Here is a 27,122-nt window from a genome sequence, read left to right as displayed (position 1 = left end):
TTATCCTTATGTTGTCCTCTGCCCTGTAAAATCTCAATAATTTATAAACTACATTAATTCAGTGTAATAAGATACGTTTGTCTCCTTCAAGTTTGAATTAAACATAATTTTGACCTTAAATCATGAGGGTAGTTGCGTGAAAGTCTAATGGGTTGTTTGGATGAAGTGGTTTTCAAACATGGTTAATTTATTCAAATAGACTTCCCAGCATGCTCTGTATTGAGATCAAAATCCCCAAATTTCAGTTATTTTGAGTAAATTATCCTTAAATTACCTACTGTAGTCACTTACAGTAAACAGTGCCCCATGTATGTTTAATTCTGCTCTCTTATCTTGTAGAGTTGGAAATCTCTAGCCTACAGCTAGGGTTCGTGATGACCCATTGAATAACACTAGAGTCTGGTTTACATGGAAAAATGAAAGGTGCGGATCTACAGTTTATAGATCTTGACCCATCTCGTTTAAGTATTCCATTCCTGTAGTCTACTGAAAGGAAGGGGGTGGTGGATTTTAAACTTCGGACATTCATGTGTTTTACAGTAGCAGCGTCTGCATGCAGCGCTCTTTCGGCCATGATGTCAGTTTTCATTGCCCTGTGCTGCAACTGCGCTGTGGCCACAGGTTTAATCAAGCGTGTAATCATACCATTGCCCCTAACAAAAAATGGAAATGCATTCTGTGATCAATGTGCATGTCATGAAAGAAAAATAATGTAGGCGCACACTAACAATTCGATGATTGCCCTCTTACATGTCTCTTAAGGACATTAAACTTAATCTCTGCACAATGGAAATTTACATGTACGCACTCACAGACGGGATTACCTCCTCTGACCGAATATAAATTCCTCTCAATCAGCACAACAGCAGGGAAGCTGGTTGGAGGGGAAAACCTGTGCTCAGGTAGCACTGCAAAACTAACACAACCTTCTGATGGAGCTCTTTTATCCTCTGCTGGAGCTAAACAAGGACATGTCAATGATATTACAGGAACAGCATGCAGCTGCTTTAAATCATATTTATCAGATAGATTCCAATCAGTTAATGTCAACAATGACTCTTCACACAAATGTTAATCATGGAGTTCCACAGGGTTGTGTGCTTGGAACAATACTTTTCTCTCTCTACATTCTTCTCTTAGACAATTTTATTAGAAAACGCTGCATAAATTTACATTGCTATGCAGATGACACCCAGCTCTATTTATCTATGAAGCCAGATTAAACACATTAATTAGGTAAACTTGTTTTAAAGACATAAAGGCCGGATTGATCTGTAATTTTCTACTTACGTTTTTGTATTTTGACCCTAAATAGCTCAGAAAGTCCAACTAAGTTTAAATGTATTTATAGTAGGGACCATGTACAGAATACTTTGATATCAAAAAGAGAGGAGATGCTCTGGAATTAAGGTGGGACATGGTCTGTTTGGGAGATATATAAGAAGTCTGAAATGGTGAAATTCACGCAAATATGTCAAGATGAAAATGTGCTTCATTTGTGGAGTCTGACGAAAGGGAATCTTACCAAAAGGTCTTTTATCAGAAGGATTCCTTTTAATTACAGCGCGTTAATTACAATTCTCACTGCACAATACTTCACCAGCTGGTGAGTGTGATTGACAAAAATATGTTACACACTTGTTAGGGAAGCAGAGAGAGACTGAAGGGCAATAGCTTGTAGTGCCACTGTAGGAATCTGGATGAGAATTGATAATATTTCAGTGATGAATGCTTGTGCCAGCACACCTGCAGGATCCTGTTAAGGAGTGTGGAGAGCGCTGTTGATTTAAATCATTGATGGCTCTCACTGATAGCTCACGCTGAGGTCCTACCAATGAGACCAGCGAGATCTTAACACAGAGCACGTTTTCTATTAGAGCAGCTACTGTAACAAGGTGGAGCAGGTGTGGGTGTCTTTTTCCTGCTTCGACCGCTGTAACACTGACAACAGACGCCATCCTTCGCAGACAAGGCAAGAAACGTATCCTGTGGTTCCAAGCATTATGTCAAACACAAACCCACGTCACATACTGTATTTACTTCTTTGTGACTGCAGATCATGCTTACCCGCTGAATTGATTGTTTATATTATTATTTCTACAATACAAACAATCTTTTGATTCTTTTTGTAGTTTAGCTTCTGAATCAGTCCGTTTTTATAGAGGCACTTTTTGTAAATAAATCGTTCAACAATTTGGGAAGTATACCTGTTCACTTTTTTGCCAGGGGCTGGATAAGACAATTATTACTACTCAGCTGTCTATCTGTAAAATATAAGGCTTAAGTATAGACTGTATATAAAAGTGGACATTGCTTTCGGGTATGAAAAGTGAGGCCAGTGTGGAAGTGGCTTACACTGCAATAATACCGAGGGCCACTAGGGGTTGGCTCCAAAAAGACTGGAGCTCCATAGACTCCCATTAAATTTCTTTCATGAAATACAGTCAAAACATTTCAAGTCATAATGGTGTCATTTTCCAAAGTCACTCCGTTTTACTAGTTCTCTGGTGGTCCATCTGAAAATAGTCCCATCGTTAATTTGATATTAGAGCTCAAAAAGCAGAATGTTTGGAGGCGTGTCTGTTTGATTGACAGGCCTGTGCAGTCAGGTTTCGACCATAGATGATCGGGCCGTAGTGTCCTCAGGTTCCCATTCAGATCAAGACTGAATCACTGTTCACTCCTTCCCAGCTCCTACAAATTTGGCCACTTCGCGCAACAAAATAACAAAATGGCAACGGCCAAAATCCGAACTCGAGGCTTCAGAACGGCAGGTTACAAGCCGACGGGTGATGTCACGGTTGGTTTTTGCTTGGGCTGAAGGCTTAGCATAGAGACAGCTAGCCTTACTCCGGCCATAGGTCACAAACTCTACATCCCAGCACTTATGAGGCCTTGCAAATGATTCATTATCTATTTTGCATTTGTTTAATCTGTTAAAAAAAAAAAAACAAGTTGGGAGCAGAGAGTCCCTTGAGTCTCCACAGCCTCATGGAAGAAACAAACTTGTTCCATGTAGACCGAGCCAGGTTTGAGAGAAATTTTTCACAACATACTCGAGGAACTCAAAGTGTATTCATGTGTTGTATTCTGACAAGTTTGCATGTTTACTTTCTGTTTCTTAGGTGAAACCAATCAATTTTATGGTTTGATAAGAAAATGATTTGGCAGTTGCAGCTTCGTTTACCAAATCATGCAAGCATGTTAAATCTTCAGTAACTAAATAAGGGCTTGAAGAGATCATAGATTTAAGAACAAATGTTTTTACATAAAGTTTAGATAAACCCCTCACTCATTACAATGTCTGTTTGAACTACTGCACAACTACCCATAAAGAGCTGCCTCAGACCTCATGAACGTTATCATGAAGCTTGACATATACTTGATTTTTTTTAATCGTGCATTCGCACAAACAACCGGCTGCATTGTCAATATAATTGTTTAAATGCTTATGAGGCTCGCAAATGATTTATTATCTATTTTGCATTTGTTTAATCTGTACAAAAAAAACAAGTTGGGAGCAGAGACTCCTTTGAGTCTCCACATCCTCATGGAAGAAACAAACTTGTTCCAAGTAGACAGGTTTGCTGTTCCACTTTGTTCCAAGGCTTTATGCTTAAGCTAACTGTCCCGACAGCTTTTTATTGAATGTTTTGACAGTAGTACTGATTTTCTCATCTAACACTCAGCAAGAAAGCTGAAAAGGCTTAGTCACATAATGTTGAACTATTCCTTTAATTTACTTCAAAGCAGGAGTGGGAATCAGTGAGAGTGTCTTTGCTGTAGGGTGGGGAGCAAATCTGACAGCCTTGCCACCATAAAATATCACATAAACTTTATTGTTCCAATGGGGAAAGGTCTTGAATGGATACCTTGGTATTTGCAGGGGACAAGGATATAATAAATACGCAAATTGATGGGTTTTATGCTGTTGTTAAAAATAAATAAGAGACTTTATCATTATGGTAATGGGTGCATGGCAACTACAGAAGTTCACTGCATCTCAGATCTTGAAACAAACACATATCCACACACACTTTCATCACCGGTACACATCTAAAACAATCTCATGTTGGAACGCAGCTCTAGAGGGGCTTTTTAAATGAGGCCCTTATGATAAGAGGAGAACAGTACTCCACATATTGAAGTGGGACCTCTCTAGCCCTGCATAATGTCATCTTTTCTGTCTGAATAGAGCAGTTTTTCTAACTGCGGACAACAAGTGCTGACTGCTGTAAGTCTTACAAATACATAACGGATTCTCAGCACAGACATCAGTCCTTGCCCAACAGATACTGATTTACTGTCTGGCCTTTCAGCATGTAACATTCATCACTCATCTTCAAACATTTTTTCTAATACATGTCTGAAAAATGGAAGACTAAGTAAGGCTTTCCGCATTCAAACTTCCCCAGAGTGATAGATGTGGGATTTGCATTTGTCAAAAGTGAATTTCTCTCAACCCACAATATACGAGTGACCTCTCCAGGGTGTTTCATTGCATTCTACCCAGTAGACGCATGGATAAATAAAGCTCCGCCCCTTCAGTAGACGACAGGAGAAAATTGCATTTTAACCAACTCCAAAAGGCTCTTTTCTCTTTGCTGCTGCGCCATAGTGCATGGTAACAGAGCAATATGACATGCTCATAAATGTGACAAAAATACGCAGTCTTTTGAAAAACAAAAAGTTTTAGACAATATGACTTTTTCTCCGAGTGAGAGAATCCTCCTTAAATAAGACCCGTCTCCTTTTTGCATAAATGAATAAAAAAAAAGAAGAAAAAAAAAAGTTGTTGTTGTTTTTGACTCTCCAGGCAGTCACATGTGACTGACATGATATTTCATGCAGGGAGATCTGAGGGGAGTTTCCAGTCGATTACGACTCATCATGGAAACTTGGTGATGCCAAATATTGAAGGGAGCGATTTTTCAAAACAGTCGAGGAACTCAAAGTGTATTCATGTGTTGTATTCTGACAAGTTTGCATGTTTACTTTCTGTTTCATAGGGGAAACCAATCAATTTTATTGTTTGATAAGAAAATGATTTGGCAGTTGCAGCTTCGTTTACCAAATCATGCAAGCATGTTAAATCTTCAGTAACTAAATAAGGGCTTGAAGAAATCATAGATTTAAGAACAAATGTTTTTTACATAAAGTTTAGATAAACCCCTCACTCATTACAATGTCTGTTTGAACTACTGCACAACTACCCATAAAGAGCTGCCTTAGACCTCATGAATGTTATCGTGAAGCTTGACATATACTTGCTTTTTTAATCATGCATTCACACAAACAACCGGCTGCATTGTCAATATAATTGTTTAAATGTTTCCATAACTAAGTGCCGTGTTCCTGGAGGATTCCTTTTGAAAGCACAGCAGCGCACAAAGGATGTAAATAGAATTAAGGGTTTTGCATGATGTAAACTGTAAACATGGTGAAATTATTTAGTGGAAAATTGATCTCACTGGACCAGCAGTTGATAAAATGGCTTAGCCAGCTCAGGCATCCGATGATGAAAAAACCCACCATCGACACCATATACCCGTCCCAGTTTTCTATTATTTTCTGCTGTGCATGGTAGTAAAGGTCCTGCACTTGCTTTCATATATTTTTGCACGTTTCATTGTCAAGTTCTGAAATGGTGCTGATCTCATATCAGCTATTCTGACAAACATACTTGTCACTGTGCAGCATCAATGAAATCATGCAAATGCGGGTGATTTCAAACCTGATCTGTTTACTTGTCTTCAATACTTCCATTGTTATTGCTGCTTTCGTGCCCACTGACCCCTGACCTTGTCCCGTCCCCGTACCGCCCCTACACTTCCCCCATGCTGTTCACATGCATCTTATTGATGTGTCACGTTTGTTTCCGAGGACACACACAACCAGCGCTTCAAACTGACGCAGCATGCACGATGTAGCCATCATGCGAACGCGCAGTTAAAAACCAGGTCTTGATATATTCACAAGATATTATGGGTCTTAAAAGTTAAGAAACAAATGACTAGATATTCTTAAAACTGATATATCTTTCAGGAAACCTGCCGTATTGGATCAAAGATAATTTTCTGTGAAGTTGATACAGACATTGGCAAGCGGTGCTTTTGGTTAACCAAAAATAGCTGCTGTATAGAACCTTCAGCCAATAAAAACCCACGAGCCGTGCTCTTTACATGCTTTTTTTCCCCATATAAATATATTATTTTAAGGGTCCTCCTAACTTTCAGCATCTGCCAAATATTATTCCTCTCACTACCCATACGGACGATAGCTTACTTACAATTAGAAACCCATGGTACATGTTATTGTACATTTAGCATCCACTGTGTTCCAATAATCGCAATTATTTATATTTGTGAATGGAGAGCTGCAGTTGCTTCAACTCCTTCCAGCTGCAGTGACTCCTCACACTGGTTGGTCACGGCACTGCAGGGTCCTCCTTTATAAGCATGCTTTAGCCTGATTTATTGTAATATTGCAATTTGTCTAATGCATATCTTTAATGTCCTTGCTGATAATAATTTTATGTTTAATATTATTATAAGCACCACGAACAGCAATAACTGACATAAATCATGAAAAAAAAAAAGGTTTGCACAAAACTTATTTTAGTGTGTTGCTTTAGTATGAACTATTATCATGGACCCTCACACATAATGTGAGAAATGTTATAGACTTATAATGCTAATAGCTTCTAAGATTGTGCCCTCAGTAAAAGATTTACAAAAATGAACTCAAATATTTTGAAATAAGACCATATCACAGCTAAATTACAATGTATAACACACACAAAGTAGATAAGACAGAGATTAATGAATGTTTATGTTGGTTTTAAACTCCACATTGTTAACTTGACTATTGAGAAAGCTCATTAAGAACAACTGAAAGTGTGAATACAAAATACATTAGCTGTGAATTATGTTATTAACATTTCTCCATCGTCAAACACTATCCCGATAACTCCCACAAAACCACGGTCATCACTCCTCACTGGTTCTACATGACAGGATTTGATGGTATAGAAAGATATTTGACAATATTCATTCATCTCCAGGATGTTAACTCTGTGGAACCGAGTGTGTTTCATCCATCCATTATTTACACCCGTCACAGAGGGGGCGGAGCCTATCCCAGCTCACGTTGGGCGAAGGCAGGGGACGTCACAGGGCCAACACATAGAGACAGAATCAAAGACCATTCACGCTCTCATTCACACTAAGGCTGTAGGTGCAGAATCACTAGTTAACCTGACACGCATGTCTTTGGATGCCGGGAGGAAGCCGGATTACCCAGAGAGAGCCCACGCAAGCAAAGGGAGAACATGCAGACTCCACACAGAAACGCCTTCAGCCGAGGTTTGAAACCAGAACCTTTTCTCTGAGGTGACAATGCTAACCACTGCACCATTGTGCCGCCCCCAGCGTGCTTCAACAAGGACTTAAAAAGCATACTTTACAATGGAAACAAACAAAACTTAATTCTCCTTGAGCCCATACTGGCCAAGTGGGTTTTTCCTGTGATCTGACCAATACAATGGAGTAAATATCTCTTGGAATTAGTCCTAAGGTGGTGAAACCCTTCAGGCAAAACAGCAGTATGAGATGAGTAAATGGATGTTTTAACCTGCTGTGAATTAAATATGAAGCTTCTGTTTGCCAGCAGACATGCTGTGAGACACGATATTCAGATGGTACCATTATCATAACGTTGCGACTATGAGACGTGTGTGACTGGGACTGGAGGTAGTAAAGGTGAGTCTTAAGACAGCAGAATGTTTGATGCTGCTATTATAAAAAAAGACAGATATTTTTCATGTCTTTCTTTTCCATACCAGAGATGAATGATGGATGGATGTGCAAAATGAAACCAGCTAAGGAGGTATGTATGTGTGGCATTTTTAGACTGATTGATCAGTTTATTGACAGTAAAATGTTTCTGTATTGGCTGGTGAATGTTTATAATTGTATGAATGTATAAATTAGCACATTTATCAGACACACTGAGTTGTATTATGTTAGTGTTTTCTTCATTGTAATGTTTTCAAGTAAATTGTCTCTTCAGCAAATTGTATGCTTTCCTTTTCAGCTTTCAAAAATATGGTAAAAATATTAGTGTAATGATGGTAACAAATCTCCACATTTTGCAGATGTGCACTTTTATCACTCCGATGAACAAGCATGTGTGTTTAATTGGCTGGCAATTCATTCCTCTGTATTTCCCAGCACATTCTGTTTCTCCTGGACTTTAATGGCACCAGTTGTCTAGACCCTGCTGCCGGAAAATAATGATATATCTATTAAATATTAATGGTTTGAAATGGAGATGTAATGGTTACAGCAGTAGATCAACTGGATAAGCTTAATTTGTGTATGTGGGTGCGCGTGCCCAGGCACTCACTGTGCATTTCTTTGCAGTGAAGTCATGAGGTTGTGGTACAATAAAGAAGAGCTGTGAATCATTAGTGACAGTGTGATTAGGTTAAGGAGACTGTCTATCAAAGTACGCAGAGAATAGTTAAGACGCTGGCATATGTGTGGGCAGAGAGGTGCGTGCATGCGTCTGCATTATGATTACAGTTTTACTGTTATAACCTCCAGGGGAATGTTCTTTTAACATATACAGGGAGGTCCGTGTGCTGTGCTGCAGGGTCACCTTTGGGTCGGCACTGGTAGAAATAATAAGGCTTGAGAGTTTGGCTCGAGGACATTTCATGAGGGCGGATAATTGCCATATTGGAGATTTGAATTTGATTCCCCCAGTTGAAGGATCTTGCTTGTCATTTAGCTACCATGATGTCCAAAGTTTCCAGCTGAGAAAAAGAAAAAGAAATTCTGCTGTTCATATTTTCAGTGCTTGACTTTTAGACGTCAGACATTCTTTAACTTTATTTAACCTTGAGTACTGCAGTCATCCTTGTCAGTGAGTCATATTCAAAACTCCACTAAAACTTATGCGCAAAAGAGTTTGAGTAAATAGTAATTTTATTAGTCAGCAGCAGTAGTGATCCATCAGTGATGCATCATCCATTTTCTTGCATTCATTACATCACATTAGAGCTGTAACAGCAGTCATCTTTTAATTACCGTCTTTAAGACAGTGACTTTTATCTTTTTGATGAATCATGATTAAAGTGCAAAGAGATTAAATAAAAGGCGCCTTAAACCGAATTCAACTTCTCTCACAGCTGTTTAAATGAAGTCAGAGGAAAACTCACAAGTAGCCCAAAGGAAGTGTGAACATCCCAATTCAAAATAAAAGCACAAAGTAAAACTTCGAGGTGGCAGAAGTTGAGGGACTGTGGGTGATTGGTATGTGTTGCGTGAAAACATAAACTTTTGTTTATTTAACATTACAGGCAGAAAAAGAGTTTGTTAACAAATACATATTCTCTCATCCAAAACGTAGTCTTAACAAATGTATGCGTAAGTCGTATTTAAAACAGTAGGCATTGTCTATTAGTCCTGAGCAAAAGTTAGACTAACTCCAACAAATTATTATTCTCACTGAGGTAATTAATGAATTAATATTTTGTTTAATTGTTCTTTTAAACAATTAAAGTAATATTTTTTTTACTCATTATAATTAATATAGATAATGTAGTTATTGAATTGATGAAATGTAAAATGTAGCTTCATGCCCGTGGAAAAGTAATCACAGTCTGAAGTGATGTTTATTAGTAACAGAATAGAACCTGTAAGTTCATGAATATAAAACAGTAAAGTAGCGAATCCTCATCTTTTCACTTCTGTAATCGGTAAGCTCATGACTACACAAATTCAACGGCTCAAACTTGCCATGTTATTATTAAAAAATAACAAATGAATTAAATTCTGTCAACTTTAACAATCATCCTTAAAGTCCAAAATTTGATCATCTGGCATCCCATGTTTTTTTTTCATTTAACCTACTTTATGATTTATATACGATCGCCGTAAGGATTTTATTTTAGGATTATTTTTTTTCCCCGGAAGTTGAGCGGGTGATCGTGCCCGGCTTTGAAGCTGCTCGCGACACAAACCGCACGCAGCTGGCAGCTGCTTTCATTTTCCAGAGCTCGAGACGCAGCGACAGAGCGGGTGTGCTCGCGCTTTCTACGCTTCAGGGATGTATAACCTCTGATGGACTTGTGATAAGACAAGAATACGCAGTTTATCTTTCACCCTGGCTCCCCGGGTGTCGGGTTACCAGCAAAGTTTTTTTTTTTGCAGGGAATAAACTGTGCTCATGGTCCGAAGTGTTTTACCGGCGCCGGGTTTTTAAATAAAATTTTTTTTTTTAATGTGTTTTACGTGTTTTGCGCTCAACAGTGAGGCAGACTTACTCGGGCACATTTTTTTTCCACAGGGTCGGCGTGAGATTCATCCCGCGGATGCGGCTGTCGGGGTCGATGTCCGAGCCCTGCAGGATCAGCCTGTCATAGGGTATCATGATTTCTCTGCTCCTTCACAAGTGGATGAGGAATATTTCTCCTGAGATGCTGCTGCTGCTGCTGGTGCCGATATTGTGTGCTTTACCTCTGACCGGAGCGGCTCCTTCTCTGTCTACCGAGCAGCTGGACACGGGGGTGGTAAGTTTTTAAGCACCTTTTCTACCTACTTACGGAGAACGGTGCTCCGAAGTTTTTTGGGTTTTTTTTTCTACCTGCAGTAGGTGGCGTGTTGTGTCGGTGCGCCGGCAGGGTTTTTTTTTTTTTTTTTTTTTTTCCTGTGTGATTTACTTGGGGCTACTCTTGAACGTCCAGGAAAGAGCGAGTGCTGTCTTCTCCAGATACTTGCTCTGAATTTTAACAACGCTCTGCAGTCCAATTCAGGAGGCAGAGTGGCTGTAGCCTGCACACTGCCTGATGAGAAATTTACAAAATAAAAATAAATAAATAAATAAAATATGTGCATGGGACCTTTAATCTACTGAATCCTTTCATTAAGATGGAAAAGCAGTCAAATTCTCTGCAATAAATAATTACATGTATGTGAAGGGATTTGCTTCAACGACCTATTACACCGTTTGCTGACTAAATCCTTGAGGCATATGTTAGAAGCTTTTCTTGGAGAACCGCTGTGTTTTAAATAGAGGATCCAGCACTGGAGTCTGCGGTGGATCAGTAGAAATGAACTCACTAGAACAGGCGGTATCATTCGTGGAGGAATTCGATTTGAGCTGTGACTGCCTATGAAAAGAAATCGAAGCCCTTACTCATCGCTTCTAAAAAAAAAAAACTCATTAGTAGGGGATTTTAATGCATTATATTTCCATGCGTGTGTCCGGTGATGCATTTTGAGATCCACACAGACTGCAAAGTGGGAACTGGCCGCACCTCATACATCACAGACCAACAGCATGTGCGTGGCACGCAGCAGGTGCACCTGCAAAAGACCAAGAGTTGGAAAGACCTGATGTGTGTAAGCTCGTACGGTGTCTGAGTTTGCAGCCTTTTGATGGGTTATATACAATGCTGGATATGAATGCAGGACTACACGACATTTTCATTGTAAAAGCTTGAGCTCCTGCCTTTCAAAAGCCGTTCATTATCTTCTCATTTTCACCCCCACCGAAGCTGCACGTTTCTTCAATGTCACTGCTCGGGGCGACATCGGTTTTCGTTGCCGCTCATTCCAACTTCCGTCTCTCTTGCCTCGCTTTCTTTAAGCCCTTAAAACTCTTCTTTTTTTTTTTTTTTTCTGAGACCTTCACGTGGGGATTACGTTTTTCTTTAAGACTACAACAAGAACACTAAAGCGGATCAGTTTCTATGTCTTCTTCTTGATATTGTCTTTACGTTTTTCTTACACTTTGAAGCATTGTGTCTTTTCCTTTTTTATTTTTTATTTTTTTTATTTGCTGTGTCTTCTGACACATCAGACACGGACACTTTAATTGTGGCCATAATTTATACTACGTGTATACAAGACAAAAGACAGTTTGAACTTAATCAAATGCAGCGGTATGTGGGCTGCCCATAAATAATGTTATGTAACAAGAAATAGTTGTAAACAGCAGCCAGCAAGCTTACATTATCCACATTTTCTATCGGTGTGTAACACAGACTTGACTGCTGAGTCAGAAGACAACAACCCTGATATAAAGACATGGTCTGTTGCTCCTCAGTTCGGGATCAATTTTTATCTGTTTTTCCAAAAGGTCAATTTGGCCAAATCTGATGAGGTTTTCACCAGGACCTGTACACACTTCCTCCTCGCTGAGCAGCATTGGCCACAGACAACTGGAGCCTTGAAACAGCCTATTACATTAATGGAACAGCTCCCCTACCCTTGGACTCTCACTTCCCGCCTCGTTTTATTTTCTGGCCTGCAACGTAAAGCTACTACGTGCTGCTACCTGTGAGCCTTAATCAAATATATTTCAACATTTAAACCGTTTGGGAGGCAGCAGGGCAAAATAATATTACAGAAATGAACTCGTCGTTTTCTGTCTGTGAAAATATATGTTTTCCCGCATATTTCCAGTTAGCTCTCATTTTCTTTCGGTTACAGTCACACATCTCTGTCAACGACTGGTTGTCCCTGAACCGCCGCCAAAGATAATTATTTGCCACTGATAAATTTATTTTTGAATTGCTGTTGACTGGTGAATACCGAAACAGCAGAAGTTTTGGACAGTGACTCTTGCACAAACTTTTCGGGAGAATTTGAGCAAACTGTGACAGTACAAACCCAGCGGGATCGTTAGATGAAAAGGTGTAGTAACGGCAGCGGTTTTCCTCCATCGATCAGGTAGACAAAACAAAACTCGAGGCGGAGGCCACCCTGTGCATTTCCAGATAGAGCTGTGCGATACACTCAGTCTCTGTGCAGACTGTCGTGTGAAGGGCAAAACAACACTGAAGCAAACATGCCTCTTGTTGAAGATGAGACAGTTCAAGCAATAAAAATGACCACTTCCTGCGGAGGGGGGGGGGAGGGGGGGTTGACATTGGACTCTTTCGTCCAATTTTTGATACCAATATATGCACATATATTTTTTTTTTTTTCTCTTGTAGAGGAATTAACATATTAATGTGTCTACTCTTATCATGATGGCCTTCTGGCGGATCTGGACATAAAATACACTCAAAAAATATATAAATGAATTCGTTTCATGAGTTGAAGTAAAAAAAAAAAAAATCTCTTGACTTCTTGTATGTGCACAAAAGGTTTATTTTTCTAAAAATGTTTTCCCAAATTTGTTGAAATTCATGTTGGTAGGCACTTAACCTTTGCCAAGATAATCCATCCACCTGACAGCCGTGGCACATTTAAGACGAACATTCAGCTCTGGTGGACATTCCTGCAGTCGGCGTGCCGATCGCACGCTCTCTCAAAACTTTGATGTGCCTGACTGAAGTCTTCGATGTTTTCCTTAAACTAATGAAAAATGGGAGCAAAAACAAAAGTATTGCGATTGTATCTACGTTGAGTGTAAAATGATTTTTAAAATGTATACATTCACCGGGCAAATTGAGGAAGTGATGGCAATTTAAGTTATGTTGACGTTTCATATCTACTAATATTAATTTCATGCTAATGCAGGTTTTTTTTTTCTTGACTGATGACATGCCAATACTGTTGTGCATTCCCACCAATTCCCTGCTGTTCAGAAAACCCTTTCAAACAGTGATTTAATTGTCAATATGACAGATATAACCAGAACTATTTTTTGCCTTACTTTTTGATAGATGCTACCTATAAAATCTGCTAAAAGCAGTTATAGTTTTGATCTAAAAGTAGTTCCAATCCCGCAGTCTTCAAAAGCTGAAAAAAGTACTTCCTCTCTACGACTCAATTTTTATACTAGTTCCCTTTTTAATGTCATTTTACTCAGTTAATCAAGTCTGATGTCATCATATTCTGACTTGCTGAAATTGATGGAACTTATTTCCTTGGTCTTTTCATGTTGGCTGTGTTTGATTTTTCTTCTTTTTTTTTTTCAAGCTTTATCAGTGACACAGTTAACAGTGATGGCCGTAACGTGTTTGTAGTTTCTCTGTTCAATAAGAATAGCACATATGGAGACAAGTTTTCATCGTAAAAGTTATAAAAACATCTATTGAATTTTATCTGGCCTATCTAGTTGCAGCATATTCACCTTCACTGTTGTCCGATACGTTCAACACAAGCCTCGTTCACCAAAATATGCAAACACCGCCTCCGTCAGAGCCTCCCAGCGTTCAGCATGCACTATTAGCTGTGTTGAGACAGAGATTGTCTTGGTTGGTGAAAACAAGTATTCCCTAACACCACAGCATATTTCTCACTTTGATAAACGGAAGCACCTGAGAAGTAACTTTCTCTACTCTTTTGGTCCACCCGAAAAAGGAAAATATAAGAATGTCTTGAGCCCAGAAACCACAAAGACATGAAAGTGCCTTTCAAGTTTATAGTTTCGAACTCAGCTTGACCATTTCTTATGAGTAGCTACGTGAAAGGATCTTTACCTTCAAATCCAGGACGGGTCTCATATTTCTAGTTTTCCGGGTGCTAAGAAATAGTTGGAGTCCAGACTGTTTGTTCTGTCCTCAAGAGATGCCACAGAAATGGAGTGTCTTTGTAGACCTTTGTGGAGCTCCGGGAAGCAGAGGCCGCATGTGACTCCTTCACTGTGGAGATCAGGGGGAGGGGATAGCAGACGTTCATAGTTGTAGCTTGTCCAATAAATTAAGTGATGATCCCAGTGGGAGTATTTGCATATCCAAGAGTTGCAAACCGAGGCTGTTAACCACAAGATGATTGTTAATCCTGCAAAGCCCTGTTCAAGCAGAAAGCATGTGTGAAGTGGAGCTCAGTGTAGGTCTGCTTAATAAAGTAGAAGAATGTGATTTAGTGTGTTCTCAATTTACCTGAGAGATAAAGTTTCCCTGGTTTAGTCCCTGTGGAAAGAAAAAGATTCTGCCGATCACTGACCGCAAAACCAGCCTAAACAATATAATCTGACTGCAGCGCCTAGTTCATCATGACAGACACCGAGAGAGTATCAGTGTGGACAGCTCGGATGATTATTAGTTGGCCAGTGACAGATTCGTTGTCACTGGAGAGCCAGAGGACACAGAGAGCATCACTCTGGAAGGCCTGTAAAGTATAGATATTATCAGATGATTGTACACATTATTCTCTTTCCACAGTGGGTTTATTATGCTGGTGTGGATACATGTGTGGGTGTTCGTCAGTGTGAGTCTGATTTTAGCTGTTGTTCACTCAGGAGTCAGAAACACAAAAACAGCCGTCTCACCATAAAACAATCCTCCGATCGCTGCCATTGCTCTTGTCACCGAGTTGAGATTGTGAGTTTTATGTATGAGGTGTGTCTTCATAACAACCACACACGGAGTCCCTAAAAGACTCACCCACACGCTTAAGCACAGATAAGAAGTGTTCATTTTATAGCCATGCTACTACGCGGCTTGATATATCGCTGCCTAGCTGCGATTTGCAATTTCAGCACTTGAGGGAACTGAGTCATAACAACTAAAATGTAATATGCTCTGTATTTTTCTGCTCGTCATATTATGTTCCTCGTGAGGAGGATTTTCTCCACTGAAATGTAACCGCAGGCTTCCCAGAGGAACCATTCACCTGAACACACAGGGCTCTCCTTTTTGATAAGTGAGTGCGAGCTGGCCAGATTAGCAGCTGATATATCACCTAAATTACAGTATATTCAGCTACCTGAGGAATTTTATTCATTAAGGAAACCCGACCATTACACAATTGAGTAATGATCGTAAAACCTTAAGGCTGTACGAGTTTGTGCGTGCGCGTGAGCCCGGAAGGCCAACCACACCCCGCCAAGTCCATTTCTCACTTTCATTTCCCTGTTTAATTTCTTAAATGAGAACACCATCTGGCATCAATTCCTCTGGAGAGGTAGGTGCGCCCCCCCCCCCCCACCCCCTTCCTGCTCCCGCTCCCGTACCTCCACCACTCACGCGCCCTCCCTGCTAAAAAAAAAAAAAATCAAAGTAATGTTATCAAGTCTTGAAATTGCATCTCCGAGCAAGGACAACAAAACAACAAATCAAAAACAGACGTATTATTTTCCGGAGTGAGGGAAGACTGGCTTTAAAAAGTGATGCCAGGTTCTCGGGAACAAACTGTTAATTTCATATTAATCCTATTTGTGATTACTTGTGGCTTTCTTGATAAATTTGGATGCAATGTACAGTCCTTTTTGGGGATATTTTGCATTCTGAAGAGTTACAAGGTTGTTGCAAAGAAAAGGGCTCTAATTATACCCATAATATGCTTTGTAATTGGGTCAATAATTTACAGCTTGTGTTCTTAAAAGAACCATAACAGTGACTCAGAGAGCATCCGGCACTAAAATATAGTCGTATATCTTCAGATATACTCATACAATAATACCCAGTCGCTCTTTTCTGTTTCGATTCCAACTCATTTTCTTCAAGCACCATTAATCATCCAACCAACAGTGCTTCAGGAGCTTTTAGTTTGGAAAATGTTAATTTTCATAAATTCGTTTTTGTTCAGAAGGGTATAATAGGGTTTATTATATGACCAGTGTGGCCACCGTGAGTACCACTACCCTCATTACCATCTAACTTCTCTGAAATTTGTGTAGATTTTGCCCATCATAATTTTAGTCCTTTCACTCTCTCAGTCTCTTTCTCTTTTTTGTACTCATGCACATCGGAGACTCTCTTCTGTGCTTTCTACCAGCAGACCACGGTTCTTCTGATTAAACCCAGAAGCTCCGGGATGGAAGCGGCTCAAAGAGAAAAATGGATGCAGAGACAGTCAAGGAGTGCTGCACTGAACGAAATAAGGCTCAAGAAAAGAAGACCCAAAAAAAGTGGATTAGGGATGGGCCGGGATTTTTGAATAGGCATTAAATTATTAAAAAAAAAAAAAATTGAAAAGTTTGACTGAAAATAAACGTCCCCCTTTTTCTTTTCTTTTTTATTGGCACATTACGACTGCCAAGAGGTGGCGGTAATGCACCTAAAAGCTGTTTGCCAAGAACACGTTACCAGCAGGAGCCCGTGAAGGGCATCTGTCACTTTGAGTTAAGATACTTTGGTAGAAATAGCAGAAACATGCATAGACGACTACAACAGCTACAGACAGTTATTTAAGAGCGGAGCACCAAGATCAATCCACAGATCAACAATCAATAGCTATCTTTTTGTCTGCTAACAAACACCGGCCCTTATCTAAAAGATTAAACTGAAGACGTGCAGTTTTTCAAAATTTGATGTGCGCTGAGGCCGAGTTTACAGCATGAGTCGCTTTCGATGAATAATCCAATACCATACAGTGTTTTTGCCTAAAATGCCCACCTGCTAAAAAAAAATCTGTTATTACACTCAGATCATTAGGATACTTTTAGCAGCGCTGGCCCACTTCCAACAACCAGTGTGACCTCGCTTCTGTAGAAATGCATCATGGGACTCATATTGAGGGCAAGTAGATTATTTCAGGAACAATGTCGTGTGGGAGAAGATTTGAACGTTAGAGAGACCATACTTCTCTGTAAAGAGTGACAGAGAGCAAACGTTCAGCATGTTAATGTGTATCAGATTGTCAGCTTGTCAGCAGGAGGGAAACCAGGCCCTCCATCCACTCCCTGTCACCTCAGCCGTGTTAAGCGTAAACGTTCTCCGGAGACATGCAAGTTTCTAAGAGGACTGTCAGAATTATTGAGGAGTTCATGATTTCATCAGAAAACAATTCAAAATGGATCCCGGGAGCTCTGACACCTCGCGGGCTGCCAGCGTTGCGTGGTGGTGGACTGATGTGTGGCGGCTACCACATTTGTGTGAATGACACGCTGTCAGACGCTGATGACATTGATTTACCGATAAGGTTTGGCAGCAGATGCATGTAGAGTTTGTCATGTTGACGCACGATAATATTTGTGAAATCTTTTTTTTTTTTTTTTGCCCACATACTCCATTCTCCCACCTCATTTGAAATAGTGGAGTTAGTATTCACTGTGCAAAGCTTGACTTTTTTTTTTTTACACATCTAACACTTAAACTTTGTCAGCACAGACCGTGTCGCTGGTGTCTGAAGCATCTAACAGAACAGATATGTTCTGATCAGTCCAGCTGTCGGCACAAGGGGGTCATAGCCAGGGACTTTGTGTTTTACTTGAGAAAGTGGCTGGTAGCGCACTACAGTGATTGTGTATTGAGCTCGGAGTGCTTCGTAACAGCAGGGACCTTCATCTCAGTACTGTGTGTGAATGCCTCCTGTGTCGACACAGAGGAGCACCAGAGCTGCTGCTCTGCTAACGTGCTGCTCATGCGACGCCTTCCAAGTAGACAAGGTGGAACTTCAGGCCTTACATGTGCATGTCTTTTTTACCGAACAAGGCAGAAGTGATATTGTCAAGTCAAGAGGAATGATAATGATATTGAATATGCAAAATTGAGCTTTTACACTGTTTGTTGGGGGTCTGGGTTCACGCCTAGAAATTTTAACTTTGCTCATTAAGTTCAAACACAATTCATTTTTAGAGCTGTTGTGCAATCAGTTATATTTTTCTTTTGTTTTTGTTCTTTTAATTGTTTCATCGCTGTTATGTGAAATTTGAAACACCAACGAATCGATCCTGACTTAAATCATCACCTTTCTGACACTGAAGGCATTTGAGCTAAATTTGTGTTTCATTTGTTGTTTTCATATTCAATTGAGAATCACAATTCTGAACATGGATAAATGATTCGTTATTTTGCAATTCTTTCATGACTCCAACACAAAAAAAAAATAACTGGATGATTTTTTTTTTTTTTTTTTTTTTTTTATATATACGTATTAGTCAGAAAGAGATTTGTAAAAAGAATTCTCCAGTTTTTAAGATTTTGTCAGAATCAGAGTAATCCAATGTCAGCACATCCAATGATATTCACCAGTTAGTAGTTAATTTGGCTAACTTAATTTTCCATACTTTAAAGAGATATAAAATGGTGCTCATGTTTCTGCCTGCAGTCTACTCTCTGTAGTCATGGCAACATTATACCATCTGTTTCATGTAAAACGCTATATATGTTCAAACAAGTGAAGCCTTTGACGTGACATTTTCCAAAATACTTTGTTGACAAAAAACAAACAACACTAATATGTTCAAGTTTATGTTCTTTACATTAAATCAGGTAGTGCCATCGCCCCCATGGATTTGTTGTCAAAATAAAATTCAGAGTGGCACGTTTCCTTTATATTTGGATTCATAATTTTTTATTCTCCATTGAAGATGAAAATAATGAAGGATACCTGGATTAAGAAACAATATTGCAGCAAATTATATTTTCCTGATGCATGTGTGATGGGTTTATGACATCAGATCTTTGGTATCAGTGTTTCTCAGTGTCTCCACACACCTGATATTCTGCTTCATGTATGTGCAGCAGCACAAAGTGTTAGAAGCATAAATGATATAAATAAATAATACAGGTAAGGTAGTGTGCAATTTTATCTGCTGTAAATCCTCACATCATACTCGATGTGATACAGCGGTACTTGCAGTAAAAAAAAAGAAACTGAAAAGCCAGTTTTGGGAGGAAATGGGCAATGATGCAGAAAACTGGTGAGCTTTTGTCACATAAATGGACAGAAAAGAGAGCTGGAAGAAATGTGTGTTGGCGTAGTGCATGTGATTTAATCAAAGTAAATGGTTGTACATAATGACACTGTGCTCAGTCGCAGCCCTGATCAAATTGTAGGCTGTAGATTTATCAACATATCTGTCCTGCTGGCCTCAGATGGCTGCAGCCATTTAATGATTTAATGAACTAATTTCATACACATAAAGTAAATGTGGACAATAGACAAAGTATAGTAGAGTCACGCACTAAATTATCGATAAATGCAGACTAATTTACCAACGTTGCTGTTTTAACCACATTAATCATTTTGGATTGAAATGCTACTTGTTGAAAATTGTTGATTTACAATTCAGGCCTTATTCTCTTGCTTCTGTGTAATCCGAAAGTATTTAGTTTACTCAACATCATCCAATCAGTTTCAGATGGTTTGGGCACAACCAAATATTTGAGTTTACATAAGTAATGGACCGACCTGTGCAAGCAATTTTTACTGTTTTCCGCAGCGGAATGGGATCCTGCGTCTCCCTGTTGGCTCTCACTGGTTTCATGGCTTACTGTAACGGTGGGTTACAGGCCAGCTGGCTCGCACTGAGGTTTTCCAAGTAGAAACCACAAATCAACTCCACGTGGTCGTTCTGTTTTAGCTGGAGCATCCCGCCCACTTTCAGTCACAGACCAGATCAAAGTTTCAATGCCATTCAAAGGGTCTTGTAATTATAGTGTTTTTTTTAGTTGTGCTGTTTGCATGTTAAAGTTGAAATAATCTTAAGGCCAACCAATAGAGCTGGAGGAAACCCCAAAGCAACAACAGAGCTCCTCTAAAGTTCACCGTCTTAAACTGGCAGAATTGTTTGTGTGCATGTGTGGATTTAAAAAAAACAACGCATGCTGATTTTGATCTGGGAGTGATTGGCACTGCTGGCTGGTTTGGCTTATTTCATATCAAAGTGAAGGGCAGTTTAAGCAAAAAGATGGATGAAAAGTAGGGAAAAACGTTTTCTGAGGAAGCGTTTGATGTGTGCTTTGGAATTAACTGTCACTACTATATGCTCTCAAAATGAGGCCACACTTTGTCGGTGCATCTAAGTGAGAAGACGAAAGAGGGAGGAACACTGCGGCCAGTGTCTGTGAGTAATGTGTTTATTAGAATTAAAATAAAAACATGGATGCAATAAGCACTAAGGCATAAAAATCTGATTGAGAGTGGAATCACATTGTCCTACAGCACACTGCACAGCCACATTAATTTTGAGTGACTGTTAAATTCAAGATTGTATCTTGAGGTGCCTATTAGTTCAGCAATTATTCATTGGTTAATTAGATATTTGCATGTTTTTTTTTCTGTTTCTGCAGCCCATGGGAGATAAACAAAAAGAGTTATTTCTCAGTGTGTCTCCCCCTAATTGACAATTAAACTAATTACATATCCTCATCAAAAGAAGTAGCAATCTGGTGATGAGACTGTTTTTTTTTTTACATCCTGTAAACTCATTAGAGTTCAGGATCATGACTGAAGAGCAGAAGTGGCCGGTAGGAGGTACGCTTTCAAGTAAAAAAATATGACTCTTTGACCTTCAACACGTTTCCATCAATTTGAATATTTCTGATAAATAAGACAGCAACACTGGAAATGATCTCAGAGTGCTGTGTGCTCACCAAATCTGAAAAGGCCTTGATAAAAGTAATACCCAAGTATCCCCAGTTTATAATACCCAGTATCAAAGACAATTAGGCCTAATTCACTGTGGTCGAGCTGAACAGAGGCAAAAGGAGCGGCACAGTTTACAGTCTACACTCTCCATCTCGTGACCAAAATAAAACTAATCTTTGTTGATGATAGCGGGCCAGCTAGGAGGCTTCCAGGTATTAGACACACACCTGAGACCTACTGAAAACCAGAGACCCGTTCCAGATCATGAAATGGCAGCCAGGTTTTGGACTGGTCTTGGAAACGGGGAGCACCATGAAAATCCTACGGGATGTTTTGGGGGGTATTTTTGTTGTTGTTGTTCTCTTAGGAGGGGGTAAAAATAGTAAATTCTTCATCTTGATTCCATCATGATTGATCGGTTCATTGGTCGAGAAACTCTTCAAACTGAATTCAAAAATCTCTTCCAGAGAACTTATTCTTTATTATTCCTTTTACACCATCAGTGAACACAAACACCGCCTATTTCTCACACTGATGTTTTTTTTATTTTTTTTTTTTTTTTTACTGAATTTAGGTTGAAGCCAACTCCAGAACAGTTCAGCCATTTCCTCCTACCTGAGTCTCAGCTGTCTCTTTGGATTTTCCAGTGACCACAATCGATGTGTTTTGGGTTTTACAAATTGAAGGGGAAAAAGGAGCTGGATAAGAGCCGTGCAGCACGCAAACCAGATCATGGAAATATCAAATATTTCAGCAATACAACTCACGTTCACATCACACATTTTCACCTGAAAGTGGAAGATCTGTTAATCCCGAACTGAGAACCCTCGAGCAAGTGTCAGAGCAGCACAGCATCTTTGTCTCGTGGAATATTCATACCGTTGGAGAGTAGAGTATGCTGACTTTATCCCACAGGCAACTTTTAAAACAGACTCCAAGTTGCCTTCGCCGGCATTTTCAAATGATAACGGAGGTTAATGTTTTGGGATATCATCGTTATGAATGTGGTAACAGAAAACAAACGTGGAAATACAAACGTCTGATGTTGAAGATTTGTACTGCGATCAAAAAGTTCAGATACTGCATCCGTAACAACCCAAAACCGTTCCTGATTTAAAACAGGCTGTGATCCCCTTCAAAGTATTCCCCTTCTGCAGCGACGCACCGTTCCCAGCGCTCCCCGTCACGCTTCCTGGAAGTCTTCCTCTGTAGGTGCGTCGAGAACCATCTGCGATTCGCACTGGATCTCCATTCAGCTGGAACTTCTTTCTGTTCCCCAAAATAAAGTTTCAACGTAACTATTGTGGTTTTAATGAGGAGAAACTTGCACATTTTCAAAGCGCTGAGCGGGCACGTTTGTCACATTGGAAAACGTGAAGCATCTCAAGGGTCTCCGTCCATGGTGAAGTCGTAATTGCGCTTATACCAGTGGTAGTAAAAAGTTGTGTAGCTCAGGTGCTGATGCTGATCAAGCGACCTAACTTACAATACTTACATGAAAGGTATTGCTTCCCTCTGCTCCATGCCCACTACCCAAATCTTCAGATCTGACAGCCTGCTGAAAATCCGTGTTGACTTGACCCTCTCAGTCATTAATATGGGAGGAGCTGGGGAGCTAGAATCAGTGAATAAATAGTATACAGTACAGTCGTCTGTAGAGCCACTGAGCAAAGTGTCTGCAACGAAGTGACAGGACTACAGATATAAGCACACGTTAGCATATTTACATGTAAGCCCCTTTTAAGCCCCTTTTTTCCCCCACATTTTTTTTTAATTAAACTTCCACTGAAGCTGTTTTTTTTTTATTTATTCATTTTCATACTTGGCAAATCAGATGGCAGCTCAGTGAATGTAGGGTCATAAAGTTAGTGTATGTATTTGATCAAACTGACTATAAGTCAAATTTAATGACAATTTGTGCTGCAGTAATTGTTAAGTATTTCTTACTGGTTTAAATTAGTTTCTTATATTATTTGGTGAATAATTAGTTGTTATTATTATTCATTATGATAAATGAAAAAAATATGCAATACTGGTCATTGCATGTTCCACAAGCTGTGCTGTTTCACTTATTTTGTCTGTCCAGCATTAAAAAAGCAACATGTGTTTTTAATGATGTATGTTCAATGTCTACAAACATTTAAATGACAAAAAAAAAGTGACTTTTGTGGATTCATTTTTCTGCAGACTGATAATTGTTTCATTGACCAATCATTTCATAGAGAACTTTATTGCTCTGTGTTCTCATGTATGCTCGTATCAATATTAAAGAGGGATTGCTCTATAGGGCATTGCATTTTTAATTAGAATGTAGGTGCAGCTTTACATGACTGCAGAACCAGAAAGTCTTTATAACTGTACTAAAGCTGCTCTATTGTTTGAAGTACTGCTGAGGGAAACAGAAACTCTGTAGCTCTAGCAACTCAGTGATACTTATCTTATTCAGGCTATCAGATTTTATTGACTTGATAAAATAAAAATCACAGAACCATCTAACGTTTTGTTGCAAATAGTCAACAGCGTTGCAAGACACGTGTTGAGAAAAAAAAGACCCAAATTAACTGCCAAAGATTTGAGAGGAATCAAACGTGAAGCTACCAGGAAGCCGTCATCCTCCAGTTCTGTCATGTTCCAGAATTGAAACGTACCTGGAGTGCCCAGAAGTACAAGGTGTTCAGTGCTCAGAGACACGGCCAAGGTAAGGAAGGCTGAAAACCCGACCACCACTGAACAAGACACACAAGTTGAAACATCAAGACTGGGCCAAGAAATATCTGAAGACAGATTTTTCAAAGGTTTTATGGACCGATGAGATGAGAGTGACTCTTGACGGACCAGATGGACGGGCCCGTGGCCGGATCAGTAACGGGCACAGAGCTCCACTTCCACTCAAACGCCAGCAAGGTGCAGGTGGGGTACTGGTTTGGGCTGGTATTATTTTTCAGGTTGAAGATGGACTCAAAATCAACTCCCAAACCTACTGCCAGTTTTTAGAAGACACTTTCTTCAAGCAGTGGTTCAGGAAAAAGTCTGCATCTTTCAAGAAGACCATGATTTTTATGCAGGACGACGCTCCATCAAATGCATCGAAAGAATAATGACATGGCCCCCTTCCTCCTCTGACCTAAACCCTATTGAGAACTTGTGGGCCCTTCTTAAATGGGAGATTTATGATGAAGGAAAACAGCCCACCTCTCTGAACAGTGTCTGGGAGGCTGTGGTTGCTGCTGCACAAGTTGATCGTCAACAGATCAAGAAACTGACAGAATCCATGAATGGAAGGCTTTTTACCATTATTGAAAAGAAGGGTGGCTATATTGGTCACTGATTTTTTTTTTTTTTTTTTTAATGTAAATTTTAATTTTCAATAATAAAATGAATCCTCAAAAATACAACTTGCCTAATAATTGTGCACACAGTGCATATTCACAGTGAAGCTGTGACCAACAGGCAGTCAGAGCCAGGCCAGATTAACAACATGTCGGCACAATGTTCACACCCTGAAATGTTACATTTATTGCTTGTGAGTTGCAACAGAAGTAATGCTCCACTCACAACGTCCATACAGGCATACCTCGTTTAGGCCAATGTAGCGACAGCTCATAACATGAGGTGGGTGTTGCCATTAATGTTTTAAATGAGAGAGTTTATGTTCAGATACATTCAAGAGATTTATTTATCTTTTGCAGCGGTATCAAATTATGTATTGAGAATTGTGGATATTGGATGGTGTTGGTACTATACTACATATCTGGAACACATTCCCAGAAAGCTGCAGGTCTGCTGAGACCCTCAGCTCCTTCAACTCAAGAGCGAAGACTTTTCTGTTTGCTGCTGCCTTCCATTGAACCAGATTCAAGGATGTTGATTCATTTCTTGCATTTCTGCATTTTACTACTGTATTTTATTTCTTAAACTTTTATCCTATTTTTTTTTTTAGCTTGTTTAATGTTTTAATGACTGTTTTTAATGATTTAATCAATGTTCTTAATTGTTTTTAAATGTCCTTTTCTTTTGCCTTGTGTTTTGATGCTTTTAATAGTTTTATGTGAAGCACTTTGAATTACCTTGTTGTTGAAATGTGTTTTACAAATGAACTTACTACATTTCTGGTACTGCGACATCCCAAACAGGAACTTTTTAAAGTTAAATCTCTGTTGTTTTATAACCTCCATGTTTTTTTCTTTTTTTTTCTTTTGCTGCCTTGTGTACATAAAAATACCACAGATATGTCAGCTGTTTATTATTTTAAGTGCTGGTTTACCTCCTATGGACTTTCCCCCCCCCCCTTTATCACCAGCCTGTCATGACTGTAACACAAGCTCCTCTTGGATTTGTTGCCCACACAATTTTATATGTAGGTATGCAGCTGGGCTTTGCTCTGCCAGACACGCATGCATCTTATTAGTATCACAGCTTTATCCAGAGGAGGAGAGTTAAACACCCACCCACACACACACACACACACACACACACACACACACACACACACACACACACACACACACACACACACACACACACACACTCACTCACTCACTCACTCACTCACTCACTGCCATCCCAGCATGGAGAAAGAGATGCATTCGGAAAGACATAGAAGAGTACAAGTTAGACCATAAAATATAATAGCTCATACTCCTACATACAGGGACTGCATTTCTCAGTCTGGAGGTGTGGCTATTTCACAGACCCTTGTCTTATTCCCAGGCCACAGTCTGAACTTTGACCCCATTTCCCAGGCTACTGCTGTGTCAAATTGCAAAGCAAGAAAACTCCCTCTGCTCCTCATTTTGTCCAATTTAACTCTCCATTCTTCAACCTTGAAGGTGAACTTTTTTATGAACTCGCTACTGGAGACTTGAGGCTGTGTAAGGATCAGCTGATTCATACCGCAGGGCTGTCATTTATTTGCAGTGGTGCTAAAGCTTTAGGTACCGTGCACCTCATCTCATCTTCACTTCCCTAATGAAACTGCACATATCCAGACAGTTCATGTCTTTCTGCAGGTGCAGTACACAATCACACACACACACCATCATCCCACCTCTTCTTCCCATCTGGTACGACTACTTTTCTCAGATAGCCTTTCAGTGGTGTCACATTAGCTGCTCATCATCAGTGGCGTCGGTTGTACTTTTTCATGACTGGGAGTTGTGAGGGTTTTCAAATATAATGTTCTTTATTTGATGACCTTTTTTTGCTGATTGCCACACTGTTACAGGTGATGAGGTTTTTGTATGTTGGAGGGCGAAACAGTTTTGTGTCTGAAAATGAACAAACTAGAGTATGAGACCTTGCAGGGATGATAAGTTGGACAGATAAGGAGGTGTTCTGCTTTTGTTGTCAGACACATGCAGGAGGTGTCAGACAGACACACATCTGTATGTGTACACACACATACACAATGTTTGCTGCATTCAAGGTGACAATATCTCTGACTGCAGCTTGAAAACCAGCAACAAAAATCACAGTGGGAAAATTCAGTGGGATAATTCAAGCAAGTGTACATTCTTCGTCCCACATTACATTGTTTATGCAACAAAAACCATGTGGTGAGGTTTAGGAAAAGATCATGGTACGGAATAAAGTAATTAATTTGTCTTTAAGCACCATTACGTACATCCTGTAAGTTATTTCACATACTTTATGCAAGTTATATACAAGTTACGTTAGTTTCCATGTAGACTTTTGCTTTCTCAGACTAAATCACGATTCTCTTGGTTGGAAGGCCTGTTTTTCATCCATCCAACTACCCGCATTTCCTTCTCATGCAAACTTTGTCACTCTTTCAACTCCGACACATGACCTTTCTATGACACCAATGGCTTTTCACAAACCATCAATATGTGATGCCCTGAGAATGAGAATGTTTTGGTTTGACATGTACCATGGAGAGTTGTG

The 27,122-nt window shown here is 39.7% G+C and overlaps 1 protein-coding gene across 1 annotated transcript in view; it reads left to right on the top strand.

Annotated features, from left to right (window-relative positions):
- The first annotated feature begins 10,070 nt into the window (after positions 1 to 10,070).
- Positions 10,071 to 27,122, top strand: part of mmp17a (matrix metallopeptidase 17a) — an 81,041-nt gene continuing 63,989 nt past the window's right edge. Inside the window, exon 1 of the mRNA XM_069163009.1 lies at positions 10,071 to 10,576. Within this exon, the coding sequence (XP_069019110.1) occupies positions 10,436 to 10,576 (141 nt within the window). The 5' untranslated portion in view covers positions 10,071 to 10,435. The remainder of the gene's footprint in view (positions 10,577 to 27,122) is intronic.

This window comes from Embiotoca jacksoni, unplaced genomic scaffold, assembly GCF_022577435.1.
Source record: "Embiotoca jacksoni isolate LCO1_2020_lvr unplaced genomic scaffold, fEmbJac1.0.p SCAF_10, whole genome shotgun sequence".
In the NCBI taxonomy this organism is placed as follows: Eukaryota; Metazoa; Chordata; class Actinopteri; family Embiotocidae; genus Embiotoca; species Embiotoca jacksoni.
The sequence above is the reverse complement of the archived record's forward strand: the minus strand, read 5'-3'. Positions and strand labels throughout refer to the sequence as shown.